Source organism: Penicillium cataractarum (genome assembly GCF_028827025.1).
Source record: "Penicillium cataractarum strain IBT 29864 chromosome Unknown utg000008l, whole genome shotgun sequence".
NCBI lineage: Eukaryota > Fungi > Ascomycota > Eurotiomycetes > Eurotiales > Aspergillaceae > Penicillium > Penicillium cataractarum.
This window is the reverse complement of record NW_026622744.1, coordinates 2,106,566-2,120,741: the sequence shown is the minus strand read 5'-3', so window position 1 is coordinate 2,120,741 and position 14,176 is coordinate 2,106,566. Positions and strand designations below refer to the sequence as shown.

General features: G+C 52.3%; 4 protein-coding genes across 4 annotated transcripts; 1 reads left to right on the top strand and 3 right to left on the bottom strand.

Moving 5' to 3' along the window:
• Positions 1-616: 616 nt before the first annotated feature.
• On the bottom strand, positions 617-1,125 carry N7496_009905 (VOC family protein; the record flags this gene model as incomplete). Its single annotated transcript, XM_056702818.1, has 3 exons — positions 617-649; positions 703-845; positions 906-1,125. 3 exons carry the CDS (start codon positions 1,123-1,125, stop codon positions 617-619), a joined length of 396 nt encoding a protein of 131 aa, XP_056551818.1.
• Positions 1,126-2,579: 1,454 nt separating this feature from the next.
• On the bottom strand, positions 2,580-5,774 carry N7496_009904 (putative serine/threonine protein kinase; the record flags this gene model as incomplete). The annotated part of the gene is made up of 3 exons (XM_056702817.1): positions 2,580-4,643; positions 4,706-4,803; positions 4,868-5,774. 3 exons carry the CDS (start codon positions 5,772-5,774, stop codon positions 2,580-2,582), a joined length of 3,069 nt encoding a protein of 1,022 aa, XP_056551817.1.
• A 2,072-nt stretch (positions 5,775-7,846) lies between these two features.
• N7496_009903 (uncharacterized protein) lies at positions 7,847-9,898 on the top strand (the record flags this gene model as incomplete). Its single annotated transcript, XM_056702816.1, has 1 exon — positions 7,847-9,898. The coding sequence occupies one exon, from the start codon at positions 7,847-7,849 to the stop codon at positions 9,896-9,898; it is 2,052 nt and encodes a 683-aa protein (XP_056551816.1).
• Positions 9,899-11,336: 1,438 nt separating this feature from the next.
• On the bottom strand, positions 11,337-13,555 carry N7496_009902 (DnaJ and TPR domain protein; the record flags this gene model as incomplete). The annotated part of the gene is made up of 3 exons (XM_056702815.1): positions 11,337-11,610; positions 11,683-12,841; positions 12,946-13,555. 3 exons carry the CDS (start codon positions 13,553-13,555, stop codon positions 11,337-11,339), a joined length of 2,043 nt encoding a protein of 680 aa, XP_056551815.1.
• Between the last annotated feature and the right edge of the window lie 621 nt (positions 13,556-14,176).

The following is a 14,176-nucleotide window of genomic DNA, read 5'->3' as shown; positions in this document are numbered from 1 at the left end:
AGCGGTGTGGTCCAGTTTATTTGCTTGTTCCTCTCATGAGCATTTGTCAAAAAAAGGCTCCGCAGATCGTAATTACTTGTGCGAATGGCGTTCTCCTCATGGCAAGGTTGGACGGAAACACCAATGGATAGAAGATATGACACCGCATCTGTGTGGTCAGTCTGCTCTGATAATGTCAGGGCATAGGCTAGATGGTCTTTGGTGAGTTTCTCCGACGAGATGAGCTTCTAGACATCGAAGATATTCCCAGACTCGCTTAATTCATGCAGCGGAAAGTCAATGCTATGCTGTTCTACCGCAATACGATTGATATTGTCTAGGAGCATGAGCGCCAAAACAGATCCGAGGAGTCAGTAACATGACCAAACAAGATGGTAATGCTCACATTCCTTATTAGGCTCAAATTGTCGATATAGCAAGACTATACACAGGGTCTGGTTATCCATAACACTAAATTATTTGGAACACTATATGCTTCTGGCTTTGCCTCAAATCCCAGGACATCATGTAAGGAATCGCACCTGGCCTCGTTTTCGAAATACAATCGTTTTTATGGCATGCATTCCAGACCAAACAGGCTTGCAATGCTCGACAGCCACATTCTTCCTGCTAGTGCCTAGACCTTGGTAGGTTCCGGGTGATGGGTTACCTTGAAAACAGATGAGCAGGACGAGTTGGAAGAGGTGTATTCAGGAAACTCACCAGCTCCACGTTATTACCAACGAGATCCAAAACAAATGCTCCGTAGTAGTTCTCATGATACTCTGTTCTTAATCCTGGCTTGCCATTACAGGTGCCTCCTGCATCGATAGCAGCCTTGTGGAAAGCGTCGACAGCGGCTCGGTCTGGAGGGAATCAATGCATCAATATGGGATCCATCTTGATTTTGTGCAAGATAAAATTACCTGGAGCGGTAAAAGCATAGTGAAATCCAGCCGGAGCATGCGTATCCTTCTGGGCAATCCAGAAGTCAGGAACCTCGGCACCCAGTCCGACGATTCCAGGGAATCGCATGATCTCCTTGTAACCTAATGGAGAAAGCGCTTTCTTATACCATTCAATAAGAGGTTCAAAGTTCTCCTTGGAGGCGAAGATGGTGAGATGATCAATTTTGCTGGACGCCATGGCTGCCAAAATTTGAGAGATAAACCAAGTAATGGGAGGTGCCGGGAAGAGGAATGCTCATATCTGATCCTCGAATACATCTCCTTCCGGCTTTATATGTCGCGAGGGAATCCACAGTGTCTGTGATGACAGGTTGACAGCAATACGATTATTCATATTCTTACATCAAACACGAGGCCAATCTCACGGCCTGATTGGTAGAAATGGAATCTCCCTCTACTGGGTGCGTCATGACTTTTTGCCTCAACTAATCGTGTACAACTACGCTGGTTTTGATACCGAAGAACACGAGCGCCACTTTTCGCAATAGCACTACTTGCAGAGCCGCCAAGCTGACTGCCTAGAACGGGGTGACTGTCACATCGTATTGGACGCTTGCCAAGTAAAGCACTGAGGGGAGCAGCCCATTGAGCCAGGACCCGGGCTTCTGTAGTCCTCGGCTCGCTCTTTCGCCTTGGTCTACAAGGTATGAGAGAGATCCTAAACAGCGTCCAGTTGTGATTGAGCGACCTAAGTGAGTCTCTACAAATCTGCCCAGGGATGATGCACATGTGTATGTAATTCATAGTAAAGATCATGGAACTAGGTATCAATTAGTTAATTTGATGTATAGGTTTCTTTACAACGCGGCGCGACCGACACTATGCTGAGAGGTGCAGTACTTAAGAACTAACGGAATTCCGGCCGCCCCGATGTAAGATCCTGTCTTCACACAGACATACCACCATGACACCAATTCGCTCTGAAACCTCGTTGATTTTGGTACTTCGATTTGACTCCTTGGAAACTCCTAGTACACATGATCTCTTGAATCATCTTCTCCCCATTGCGCGTCCCATTGCCTTGCCAGGACCTCTCTGGCGCCTGTACGCTCAAGTCGCGCCGCATCCCACATCACATATCCCCAGTGGTGAAGTCCATCCTTAGCCATCTATCCAGTAATCCAAGTTCCGAATATGTTGCTGTAAGTTCCTCCCCATATCAGGGTCCATGCTAGCGGGGGATGCAGACAGTTAGGATATGGTGTACGTCCTGAAGACTAGCCGGGGCCAGAGGCCAGTATTTGAGTCCGTTGAGCAATGTGCCGGAAATGATAAGTTAATCCCTGAAAATTGTGACCTTGTCCTCTGTCCCCTTTGAGTCTAGCTACAACTCTTTTTTAACTCTGCTGCTAGTAAACTCTCTCCCTAACTACGGATTTTGATATTGACACAACACAAGCTCACATTTACACAATGCTTGCTAGATCTTACTACAGCTACCGGATATCTGGACAAGAGCTCTGTTCAAATGAATCATATGTCACTTCTCTCTATATGCATCACCTCGACAAAGACATCATACACTCCCCACGGGCCAACAACCCGATCTAGGAGAAACACGCTAAAGAACCGCGACACATCGAACCAAAGACAAATCACATCTATCAACACCGAGGAACATACACCCCTTTTCTAGACCTCCCGGGTTCTGAGCTTGGGGTATTTCGGCACCTCAATTTCCGTTTCCATCTCTAGGCCAGAAAGACTTGGGAATCGCCGGCTAAAGTTCGCCTCCCAGTCTTCTCCTCCGGGGCTCGTCGGTGTCGCTACGGAGGGGCTGCGGTCTTGGCTTGTTCCAGGACGGGATGAGTCCTGCGCGCCTACACGCAGGTTCTTTGGCTTCGGTGGGGCTGTAGGTCGTGATGGGGGACGAGCAGATGAGTAACCGGTAGAGTTGGCGGTGGCAGACTGAGGTAGATCTGCGGGGGCACTGGCACCTTCACGACGGTCTGGAGGGGCCATGGTCCCTTCGCGAGCACCGTAAATGGGACCGGGGGTACGCGAGATGGGAAGCGTGCCTGAGGAGGGGGGCCGGTTTTCACTGCCACCTTGCTTTGCCTGCAAAGCATTGGAATCGGTGTATTTCCCATACCCAGTTGCGGTCTTGGGAGCCACCTGGGGCTTGTTGGACTCGCCGATGAAATTCTGCACCCGGTTCAAAATCGCTCGAGATCGATGCTGGCCGCTTCCATCGCCTTCGGCGACCCGGCGCCTATACTCCGCTGCAGCATTGGCAACGCGTTTCTCTTCCTGAGAGAGCCGGCGGCGCTCGAGCTCACGGCGCATTTCCGGAGAGATATCATCGCGGTCCACATCTTCCAAAACATCATCTTCATATGATGAAAGCCCCTCATTTGGCGACGAATCCAAAGCTTCCGAATCGCCCATCAAGGACTTTTGGTGCTGAGGATATTCTTCCGCTGTCGGAGTGGAGGCCTTTTCCTGGTTTGTACTTTCGAAGCGGCGGAATGCCTCGCCAAAACGACCGGCAAACAATGTCTTGCTTCCAGACAACGACAAAGTAGACAAGCTTCCTCGCTTGGCATGTTTGGCGCCGCTGCTCGACCGTTTCTCGCGCTTACGGTTGCTTTCCTCCTCTTCCTTCGCGCGCAAATAGTCCATATCCGAGGAAATGTTGGCTCGCTCATAGTCCCGATCAATCTCCGTGCGCACCGGCCGAAGGGGAGCACCGCCTTCGTATTGCAGGTGCGAGAGATCCAAAGACGAGCGTGACGTCTCCGAGTCACGCGGGAGGTCGTAACGAGATGAAGCTTGGACAGAGACAGGGCGCGCCTTCCCAATAGCAGACTTGGATCGACTAACTGGATCAGTTGCTTCCAAGCCGGATGGGCGTCGTAGAGTCTCCATGGAGGGACGCGCAGAAGTAGAGTGACTGGACAACCGATCAGAAGACAGACGTGGACTCGCTTCCGGCCTCAAAGTGGCCGATGGCGGTGACGGGGCCTTAAATCCGGAGACTTTCTGTTCCTCCTCCGTCCAAGGCTGGCTGGATGGTCGTCGCTCGTCAGAAGGTGGGACGCGCCAGATTGGTCGACTCGAAATCTTCGGCTCTTGCAGACGAGGTGTTTGAGAAGGAGATGTCATGGTACCCGTGGAGACCATTGCAGGTCGCTTAGGAGTTGGCTGGTATAGAGGAGCTTGTTGCCGAGTAGACACCTCCTGAGGCTTCTGTGACCGCACGGGCGAGATCTGCGACCGCCGATCTGCGGGAGGCGCTTGTCGCTCTGGAGAGGCCCGTCGTGCAAAAGCATCGTCAGCCAGCGCATTTGTGAGCCTCTGCGAAAGATCCTCATCCTCGGATTTGGTTTCCTTCACAGTTGGCTCAAACTCAAACTTGTCTCCCTTCTCATGTAGAATATCAAACTGGTCCAGCGTTGGGAATCGGTTCGATAGCTCATCCGCATTCTTCTTTGAATTTCCGTCCAATGCTGCAAAGGGATCGTGAGATGATGTCTTAGAACCACCGCGGTATGGAGAAGGACTGGGTTTAGCCGAGCTATGCGCAGACGATTGAGGCTTCCCGGGCCGGCCTCTTCGCATGGGTGCAATCTCGGGAATGATCTCAGTCTCCTGCATGGGAGGGGAGAATGTAGCCCCCACCGCCGGCGCTTCCGTTGGCGTAGGTGGCAGTTCCTGATTCCGTCGCACTTCGGAGACTGACCGATTGGAGTAGATCTAAATGCCCAGCGGTTAGTATATTCGATCCAGCTATCGGGTGTCACACTGGAAAAACGAACATCGCGAATTGGAACCTCCTTCTTTTGCATGTCGCAAACCTCCTTGACCACCTCGTATATATTCGGACGCTTCTGTGGATTCTCCTTAAGCATAATTGCTGTTGCACGTCTTCAGTCAGTCATCTCTTCTCAAACAGGCGCTCCTCAAATCGGAAATCTTACCAATTAACATCTTCAACCGATCCGAAAATTGAGGGTATGCGGGGAATTTGTAGCTAGCGTTGAGGATGGCCATTTGTCCAACCTCTTCGAATGGAGTCGTATAGTAACATAATTTGTACAAGAACACACCGAGCGCCCAGATGTCGCTCTTCTCGTCAATTGGTTGCTTCCGGTAAACATCGATCATCTCCGGACTGCGGTACTGCATTGTCGTGTGGCGCTGCACATCGTCTTCGATCAAGCGACCTTCGGCAGCCGATGTAGCAGCCGGACGGGGAGGCGCCGAAGATCCAAAGTCGCACAGCTTATAGATGGTCGAACCTTGGGAGCGCGAGATCAGAACATTCTCTACCTTAAGATCTCGATGGAGCAGGGGTGGCTTCAGGTAGTGCATGCAAGCCACTCCCTCGGCCACGTCCGAAAAGATCTTGACAATCTCTGGCTCCGTCAACCGGTTCTGGAGCCGGGTGTTCATAAAGTCAATCAAACCACCGCCCCCGCAATACTCCATGAGTAGGAAGACCTCGTATCCGCCTCCTTGTAACTGCGAGGCATGCGAATCGATATATCTGACAATATGCCGGTGTCCCTTGAGCTTCTTCATGGTCTCTACCTCGGTGCGCATGCTAGCCAGAGCCGACTTGTCGGGGACGGCAACCCGCTTCAGCACTGCCGTCTCCGTGCCGTTGACGGGCTTTGGCAGCCGCACCACGTAGACATGAGCGAAACCGCCCTCGGACAGGTATTTCTCCACCACCACGCGATGGCCGCCCACCTGGACCTTGGTCCCGGGGAGAAAGGTCCCCGCGGGTGCGGTAACAGCGGCGACCGGGTTGAACGCGGGGAACTGTCGCGGGACCGCAGCGTGGCCCTGCTGGGCGTGGGCATGAGATTGATAGGCAGACATGGCGGTCTGTATTGCCCTGGCAGGGCAGGAGGAGTTGAGCGAGGAGGAGGAAGAGGGAGGAAGAGGAGGGAATTCGGGCCTTGGAGGCTATCGACGCGGCATAGGAGAATGGAGAAGGAGGAGGTGATGGATGCCTGGGAATGGGGCCAAGAAGGACAGGTTGGCGGGGAGGGCGGAGTAAATTGAAGATTGGGGGGGTAGTACCTGACTACCGCAACAGGTAAGCGAACTAACGAGGTGAGAAACTTGGTTAATTCCAAGGAAGATGGACAGATGGGCGATCCCAAGCGTGAGAGGAGAGCCAGCGAGCGATGGGATCTCGAGGGGAAGAGCATCCAATCATCGGCGGCGGGTCACGTTCCTTGGTGCTGCTTTGGTTTCCGGACTTTTTGACGAGGATCATTTACTTCCGTCATTCCATACGGTGGAAAACTTTGTTCTTTTCTTGACTACAGACAGCGGTGACGGCTCAATATGACTTTATTGTGGACCACACACGGCTTGTGAACGCCGCCTCGTCTGGCTGTCTGGGCTTGATCAGGGTCCCGCATCGCCTGCTCTGATCATGGGACCTCTGACTGTTGATAGTTGCTGGAGAGCGCGACCATGAGATCTATCGTGGCTGCTGATTTTGAAACAGATGCCGTTGATATCCCTTGATGTCTGATCCGGTCACGTTGGTCACTTCTACTTGGCATCGGACATGATTGTTTCTCTATCCGACGATGACAAGCACATACTCCAGCCAGATCACTGTTGACCTCTCGAGTATCACAACGGACCCACTACGGTCGAACTATCTTTCCCCAACCGCTTGACCGCAATATCGACCCAGTTCTCCGTCCTGTCCCTCGGTAATATACATGGTGATACGATACCTCTTGACCTTACAAAGTGCAGTGTACTGGAGGACTGGACATGGATATGCCTGAGTGTGGTTGACACGCAAATGGCCTACTAAGATCCAACTGAAGGCTGAAACGAGACTGCAAATCTTGTAAACCACGTCTGTAGAAGCCAAATGAACTCTACTCGACGGTTTCGAGTTGTTCTTGTGGCTACTTGTCGTTCTGTTGTGCCCAGCAACGGAGAATCTCAGCGTTGTCCGTGACTGCCTGAGGCATCCAAAAGAGATGTCATGACGTAAGCGGCACTTTTCCCAGAACGGCAAAACCAAAACAAATACTTTGTCGGCTCAACAAGTATACCAAGTGAATTGCTCTCTCCTCACAACTAGCATCGAATAAATAGAACAGTAGAGGCTCTTTAAAATGATCGTTATCTCTTTAAACCCCCCTTGTCAAAAACCCCACATTCATCAATCCGGTCTGGGCTCAAGCAAGGACCAGCTGTAGACAATCTCCGTCCTGGTATCCCTCCATGCTGTACCACTGGTTCATCCACTGATAACGAGGCCTACAATCGCGTGGCTACCCCGAGGAATTCCACATCACCAGATATACCAAATTCTCTTTCTCTGGAGGAATCCGACAGTCTTAACACTGCCAGGCAAGCGGGGAGGGGGGTAATTATTTTTAAGTCGATTTGTTTTGGCTGTGTGTGATGGCCACGTCTTCACTGCATGGAGCCGCCGATCCTTAGCGGCTCCCACTTCTCCTAAACAACCCACCTGACCCCCGTAGCAACCTTCTTCCTCCACTGCCTCGCCCCAATTCTTTGGATCCCCTCCTGTTCGACCCTGGACACAGGTGGTCCATTATATACTATCTTTTCTATTGAATATTTCATTCCCATCGAACCGGCTTCCCGAGCACTGAGTGGCCTCGGGCCTCAGTGCAGATCTCCCACCTCGACGAACATGACCTGGCTATCAATTTGCATCAACGCTGAAAACCGATCTAATTGAGGTCTGATCAGGCCATCACATCGAGGTAGTGGGAAGACCAGTCTGGATACTGGCCCCGACCAGAATATATACTGAGATATCGAAGAGAGAGGAGATACCGGTGTTGGAAACTATCGCGAATCCAACGATTGCGATTCCCATCGATCGAGCCGACAATTGTATCACGATCGCATCCGAACAGTTTCCAAGAAATTGATCAGTTGAGATGGATGGTCCACCACCCCCGCCACCGCCTCATGGCGAGAACCCTCATACCACCGAAGGCGAATATCGCAAGGCCTCCGACATGCCACCGGGCAACTATGACATTTTTATCGTCCCGCCTCATTCTGCAGGTTCCGGCTTCCTTTACCTTCCATCCCTGCAATGCCAAAGAAACAGCTTCATTGCGGGCGCCGCAAGCATGCTATTGGTGGTTGTGATCTGGTCGTTTATCGCACCGATCGCAAGGAAATGGTACTATGCCGCCATGGCCGCAGCCGCAGCCAGCAACACCAACGTGGGAATGATACTGGTTGCACTTGGAGTCGGAGTGGCTGGTTGGGCCTTTGGCATGTCCCAGTCAGGTCAGTCCAACGGTAGTTCCAACGGCGGCAAGCGATTCGGCGGTGGCTTTGGGTCCTTTGGAGGCTCCGGTGGACAAAACTCCCAGAATCAATCATCCGGAGCAAACTATGGCAATGGACCCGGACAGCAACAGCAGCAAAAACAACAACAACATGGAGGTAATGGTGGATCGGGCCAACAACACCGACAACAAGGAGGTGGAAACTTTGGAGGTGGACCAAACCGAGGTAATCAGTATGCTGGCAATCAACATGGCGCTGGGGCTGATTCTGCGCCTCCTCCCAAGACTGATCACAACAATCATGGTCCCAACGGCGACGAGTGGGAAAAGGCCCGAGAAGAGACGAAGCGAAAGGAAGAGCTGCGCCGGAAGATGGAGGAGTTTAGGCGCAAGCGAGAGGCTGAAGCAAAGGAGAAAGAGAGGAAACGAGAAAGAGAGGCGATGGAGAAGGAGTTGAAAGAGCGCCGCGAACAGCTCGAGCGTGAGATGGCTGCTGCCAGGGAGAAAGCAGAGAGAGAGGCCCGCGAACGAGCAGAAAAGGAAGCTAAAGAGCTCCGCGAACGGGCGGAGAGAGAAGCCAGAGAGGCTCGCGAACGTGCCGAAAAAGAAGCTGCCGAAGCTCGTGCAAAGCTGGAAAAGGCCGCCGCCGAAGCCAAAGCCGAAGCCGAACGACGTGAAGCAGAAGCCAAGGAGAAAGCGGCAAAGGAGGCTGCCGAGAAAGCAGCAGCAGAAAAGGCCGCTGCGCAGAAGGAGGCGATGGCCAAATTTGCTGCGCTCAAAGAAGCGGCAGCCAAGAGGTACGCTGAGAAGAAGGCGCAGGACGCTAAGAAAGAGAAAGAGGCACCACCCAAGGCTGGAAGCGCAACCGGCACGCCTCGGACTCCCTCGCCTAAGAAACCGCCTTTTCCAACGGCCAAGACAACCATCGAAGACGATGCCTATTCATTTCGGCCGTATGACCGTCCGCGACGACCATATGGGCAAGCATCCGGGTCCTCAGCATACTCGGAGTCTTCCTATGCTCCCTCTCAGTCGACAGCACGAACTACGCCTCCTCCATCTCATCGCGGTACTTACTCTACCAAGGATCCAGACAAGATCGTGATCTTGGGTGTATACCAGTTCACCAACGCGTTCATGAAGACGCCAGTGGCCCAGCTAGTTTCTGGACAGGGCATGGTGACCGACGGACTCGTTCTGCGAATGACCACCGAAGGTCTATTTGTTGATGACGACCTTCGAGGAGTTGGACAGCGAGAATGGGACGTCAAGGCCTGGACCCTGAAACTAGCAGAGGTATGGTGTCCCCAAATGGGAACCCCACAGGGCACCAAGCAACAAGCCTCCACCAATCCATTCTCCTTCCGCCGCAGCGGTGCAGCACACTCCGTGCCCACCAACGAGGAATCGGACGCATTCACGGCCACCCTTCTCAAAGTCTGTAAGAACACCTGCCGCCTTGCCTCGCCGAGTGCTGGGGCCGAATTCCGCGGTCTCCACGTTCTCCGCGCCAGTTTGCGTGATCAAGAGGGCAAGCGATACGTCTTTGTCTTGCAAGATACAGAGGCTTGGAAGGTTGCCATCGGTCTTCAGCGTCTGCGTGGTGGTGCTCTCGTCCGTGCCTTGGGTGTTTCTGCGCTGCCGGCTCCGGACTGCAAGACCGTTCTTAGCAACTTGGGCTATACTTGAAGATATTTTCCATTGTCAGATTCATACAGCTTGGGCTGCACATCTCCTCTCGGTGAAGCAATTGTGCAGCACAGCTGGTCTTATCTGATGAAACGGGTCATCCATCTTTCTTCTATATACACCCCTCGTCATGTCTCGTTTTGCTGCTTTCTCGATCAGCCTCTTGACTTCGTTTCATTTCTCATTAGCGGCGGAGTTTGCTGCATACTCTTTCTCTTTCTCTCCAGTACATTCATTCGTTTGGCATGCCCCCTCACCATATAGTTTCGAGATATCCCCCCGACATATTTGCTTGTTTTTTTGTATTTTGAATGTTGTGTTTGTTGCGGTTGAAGTATAGTTGATCTACATCTGGATGTTGAGATAGAAAGGGAGACGTACATAGTATGAATGATCTTTTTGATGTGGATTTGTGGACTTGTTTCTGAATATAGGTTCATCATAAGCATAAGCGGCCAAGTAGGAAGTATAGACGTGACTGGTGGTACTGTCGAATGTAAGACCATTTACAGTCTGGGAAGATCGATCAACGACCGCCTTCATCTTGTAGGGTGGCTCTGAAGAGGTGATTGATATCTCCGAAGGACATACAGAATGTAGAAATGATATACTCAGTCAATCATGTGATGTCCTTGTTTTTATAGAGCAAAGTCATACTCTAAAGGATGCTAGCAACTTATCAAAGACGTAAGGAATACAAATGATCTCCAGTGTTGAACCAAGAACACAAAAGAATCTAACGCCATATATGATATCTGATGTATAGTAATTCCCAGCCACGTAAAATCTCTTCCAATTTCATCCGTCTGTCAATGCAAGATGCCTGCCACAACCACTAAATTCTATGCATCATTCCAAGCAGCCCACAGCCCCAGCTATACAAGACCAGCACCCCAAGGTAACGGACTCGATCCAGTAAGACATCAAGAATGAGGAAGAAGTGAAAAGGAACTGAGAGAAAAGTGAAACGAAAACGTTGAATCCAACTTCAAGTGAGAAAAATAAGCAGAAAAGATGATATCGAAAAAGGAAAAGCAAAATCAAGGGTCTATCATATGGGAATCATGTTGCTTCCGTGAGAGAAGTATGGTATGGTAAGAGACGGGGAAAGCAAGACACCGCTGGGTCACGACAGATGAAGATGAGACGGAAGTCAAGGAGGAACAAAAAACGCCTTTTTGTAATCGATCATGTCGTCTACGTGCAGGTTTGAGGAGATGAATAGCGTTCTAAGATTTCGTTGTTCGGAGGGCCATGCAAATAATAGGTCGGTCGCCCCGGGTTCCGGGGATGAAGTCACGACCGAGCAGCTGGTATGCTCGAGTCTCGGGGTTCGGGACTCGACTGGCAGCAAGAGCTGCTGTCTTGTGCTCCCCAGTTAGCGGAGTTATATCGGGTCGTAGAGAAGGAAGGGAGGTATTGACGGAGGTCGGCTCGTCTAGAAGGGGAACCCGCCGGGGAATCCACCGGCACCACCGCGAGCCTGGCCGCCGAAGGGATGGCCGCCAGCTGAGGCGAAGCCACCACCACCGCCACCGTTCATCATGTTGAACAGGATGTTGGGGTCGATGTTGATGTGTGTGCCGTTCATGCCGCCCATGCCGCCCATACCGCCCATTCCTCCCATTCCATGCATACCGCCGAAGCCGCCGCCGCCGAACATATCAGATGGGTCCATCAGGTCGTCGCCATTATCGTAAGCAGCACGCTTCCTGAAGAGAGGGAATGTGGTTAGAATGGTTCCATGGAATGGCAGATACCAGAGTCGGGATAAGAAAACTTACTGAGGGTCAATCAGAGTCTCGTAGGCCTCGCCAATCTCCTTGAACTTCTCGTCGCCGTGCTCACCATCCGGGTTCTTATCCGGGTGGTATTGAATAGCCATCTTGCGATAGGCCTTCTTGATCTCATTATCAGAAGCCTCCTTGGTCACCCCCAGAATCTTATAGTAGTCCTTGCGCTGAGACTTCTTCAGCTCGAACTCAGCCCGGCGGATATCCTCCTGAATCCCCTTCTCGCCAGGGTTGCTCTCTGCAACACTCTTATACTCGCGAACGGCATCTTCCCACCGCTCGGCACCACCGTACGCCTTGGCGCGCATCTTCATCGCCTTGACGTAGCCGGGATCCAAGCGGAGCGCCTCGGTGCAGTCCTGGATGGCCGAGTCATACTCCTTGAGGTTATTGTAAGCCTGAGCTCGGTTCTGCAGGATCTTGGCATTCATATCCTTGTTGGTGGGGTCGACCTCGAGGGCCTGGGCGTAGAGATCGATCGCACGGCGGTAATCCTTGGCCTTGAAGGCGGCGTTACCCTCCTCCTTGGTACGGCTGAGCTTCTGGACAATGCGCAGCAGCTTGATGGCCTGCTTCATATCCGGGTCCAGCCCGAGGCACATCTTCAGCAGCTTCAACGCTTGCTCGGTCTCTCCAGAGGCGTAGTAGGCGCGAGCACGGATCATCATTGCATCCGGGTCCTGGCTGTTCTCACGAAGCAAGGTGATGGCGAGATCCTGTGCCTTGCCCAGAGAGTTACTGTTGTTCATCTTCAGCTGTGCCTCGGCGGTCAGGAGGGTCCACTTGCGCGGTTCCTTAACGCCTTGGCCCAGGCCTTGACGGGCCTGGTCCAGACAGAAGATAGCCATCGATCCGCCACGGTCCTCTGCCAACGTCTCCTCAGCCTGTGCGATGAACTTCTGCATCTTCTCTGCGGGGGCACGGTCGGTCGCGCTCGCATCGGGTACCCGGGACAGGACACTCAGAGCCTCCGCTGGCCGACCCAGGTTGGTCAGAATCTTGGCCATACGGTGCATGATCTTGGGGTTGGTAGGGTCGAGGTCGTGAGCCCGCTCAATATCCTCGAGCGCATTCAGGTATTGCCTCGCGGACATGTGAGCGGCCGCCCGGTTAGACAGGTAGGCCGACGAGTTCGGATTGATCTCGATTGCTATAGATGACAAAAAAAGCCAAGTCTCAGCCAAATTCTGCACGGTAATACAGCGCCTGTATATCAAGGCGACCGAGTGGGAAAAGTTCAGATAAAAAGCATACCCTTGTTGTATTCCTCGATGGCGCGGCGGTAGTCGCCATCCTTGAAGAATTTGTTACCCGCCAACTTGAACGAATCGGCCTCATCGGTTGAACCGGAGGACTTGTGCGGCGGGGGAGTCGGGCTGCGCTCCTCAGCGCCGTTGGTACCATTCTGCTTCAACTGAGGCTCTTGCGGATCAATGTCCATTGAGCTCCGCTGGTCATCTCGGGACGCGGCCATGGCCGAGAGTCGACGGCGTAGCTCGTCGGGTGGAAGATTAAGCGGGTGAAGATCCTGGTCTCGTGAAGACCGGGTGAATTTGAAGGAGGGGGCGTTCTGAGTAGAAGTAGAAGAGGAAGAGCGACTATGCGAAAAGCGATTCTTACTCGGCGAGGAGGACTTGGTGGGCGACTTGGAGGGGGATTTAGAGGAAGATTTAGAAGGCGACTTTGATTTGGTGGGTGACTTGGAGAAAGAAGGTCGCGGGGAGAGGGGAGGAGGGTCGGGGAGATCGTAAGCGGTGGAAGGTGGTCTTGCGGTGGAGGCAGCAGAGGAATCTGGTTTCTCTGGTTTATCTTTCGCCCGGTCCTTGTCCTTATCCTTTTTGAAGATGTGGGCGAGTTGGACCATTAGTGGGTTTGGGGCCCTCGCTTTTTTTTTTTCTCGGAGGGGATCGAAGGACGACGAAGGCGGTAGAAACGCGGAAATCGGGATGGGCTCAACCACGGTTCGGATCTGGAAAATTGGATTCTCGAAAACTGTATAGAGAGTCGAGTCGAATGCAGAGGGAGTAAAAATGGGGGAAAAGAGAAGATGAAAAAGTAGAAAAGTAGAAAGGTCCAAGGTGAAAAAGAAAAACAATAGGTCAGGTCCGTTCAGCCATGATCAGGTCATCAATTTATCAGGTTATCGGTCATTAGTCGCACCTGTCAGGGGCGGAGGATGCTAATGTAGACCAGCAACGTACTATCGACCAGACATACGCGGAGAAAAACAACGGTATACTTAACAGTATATATCCTCTGAAGCAAATCTATTGAGAGAAAGGAGGGGGGGGGAGGATTTCCCCCCCCGCCCCGTACTTTGGACAGATTATATAGCTTATACTATCCAGTTCATCCTTCCCTCCCATATCCTTCCGTCCTTTTCTTTTGGCTACTGGCGGGACACGAAAAAATTATTCCAGAGGCTGGAGAGCCGCTGGTCTGTGTTAGCGCGCAAGAGAACTGGAGACGTGGAGTCGACTAATTC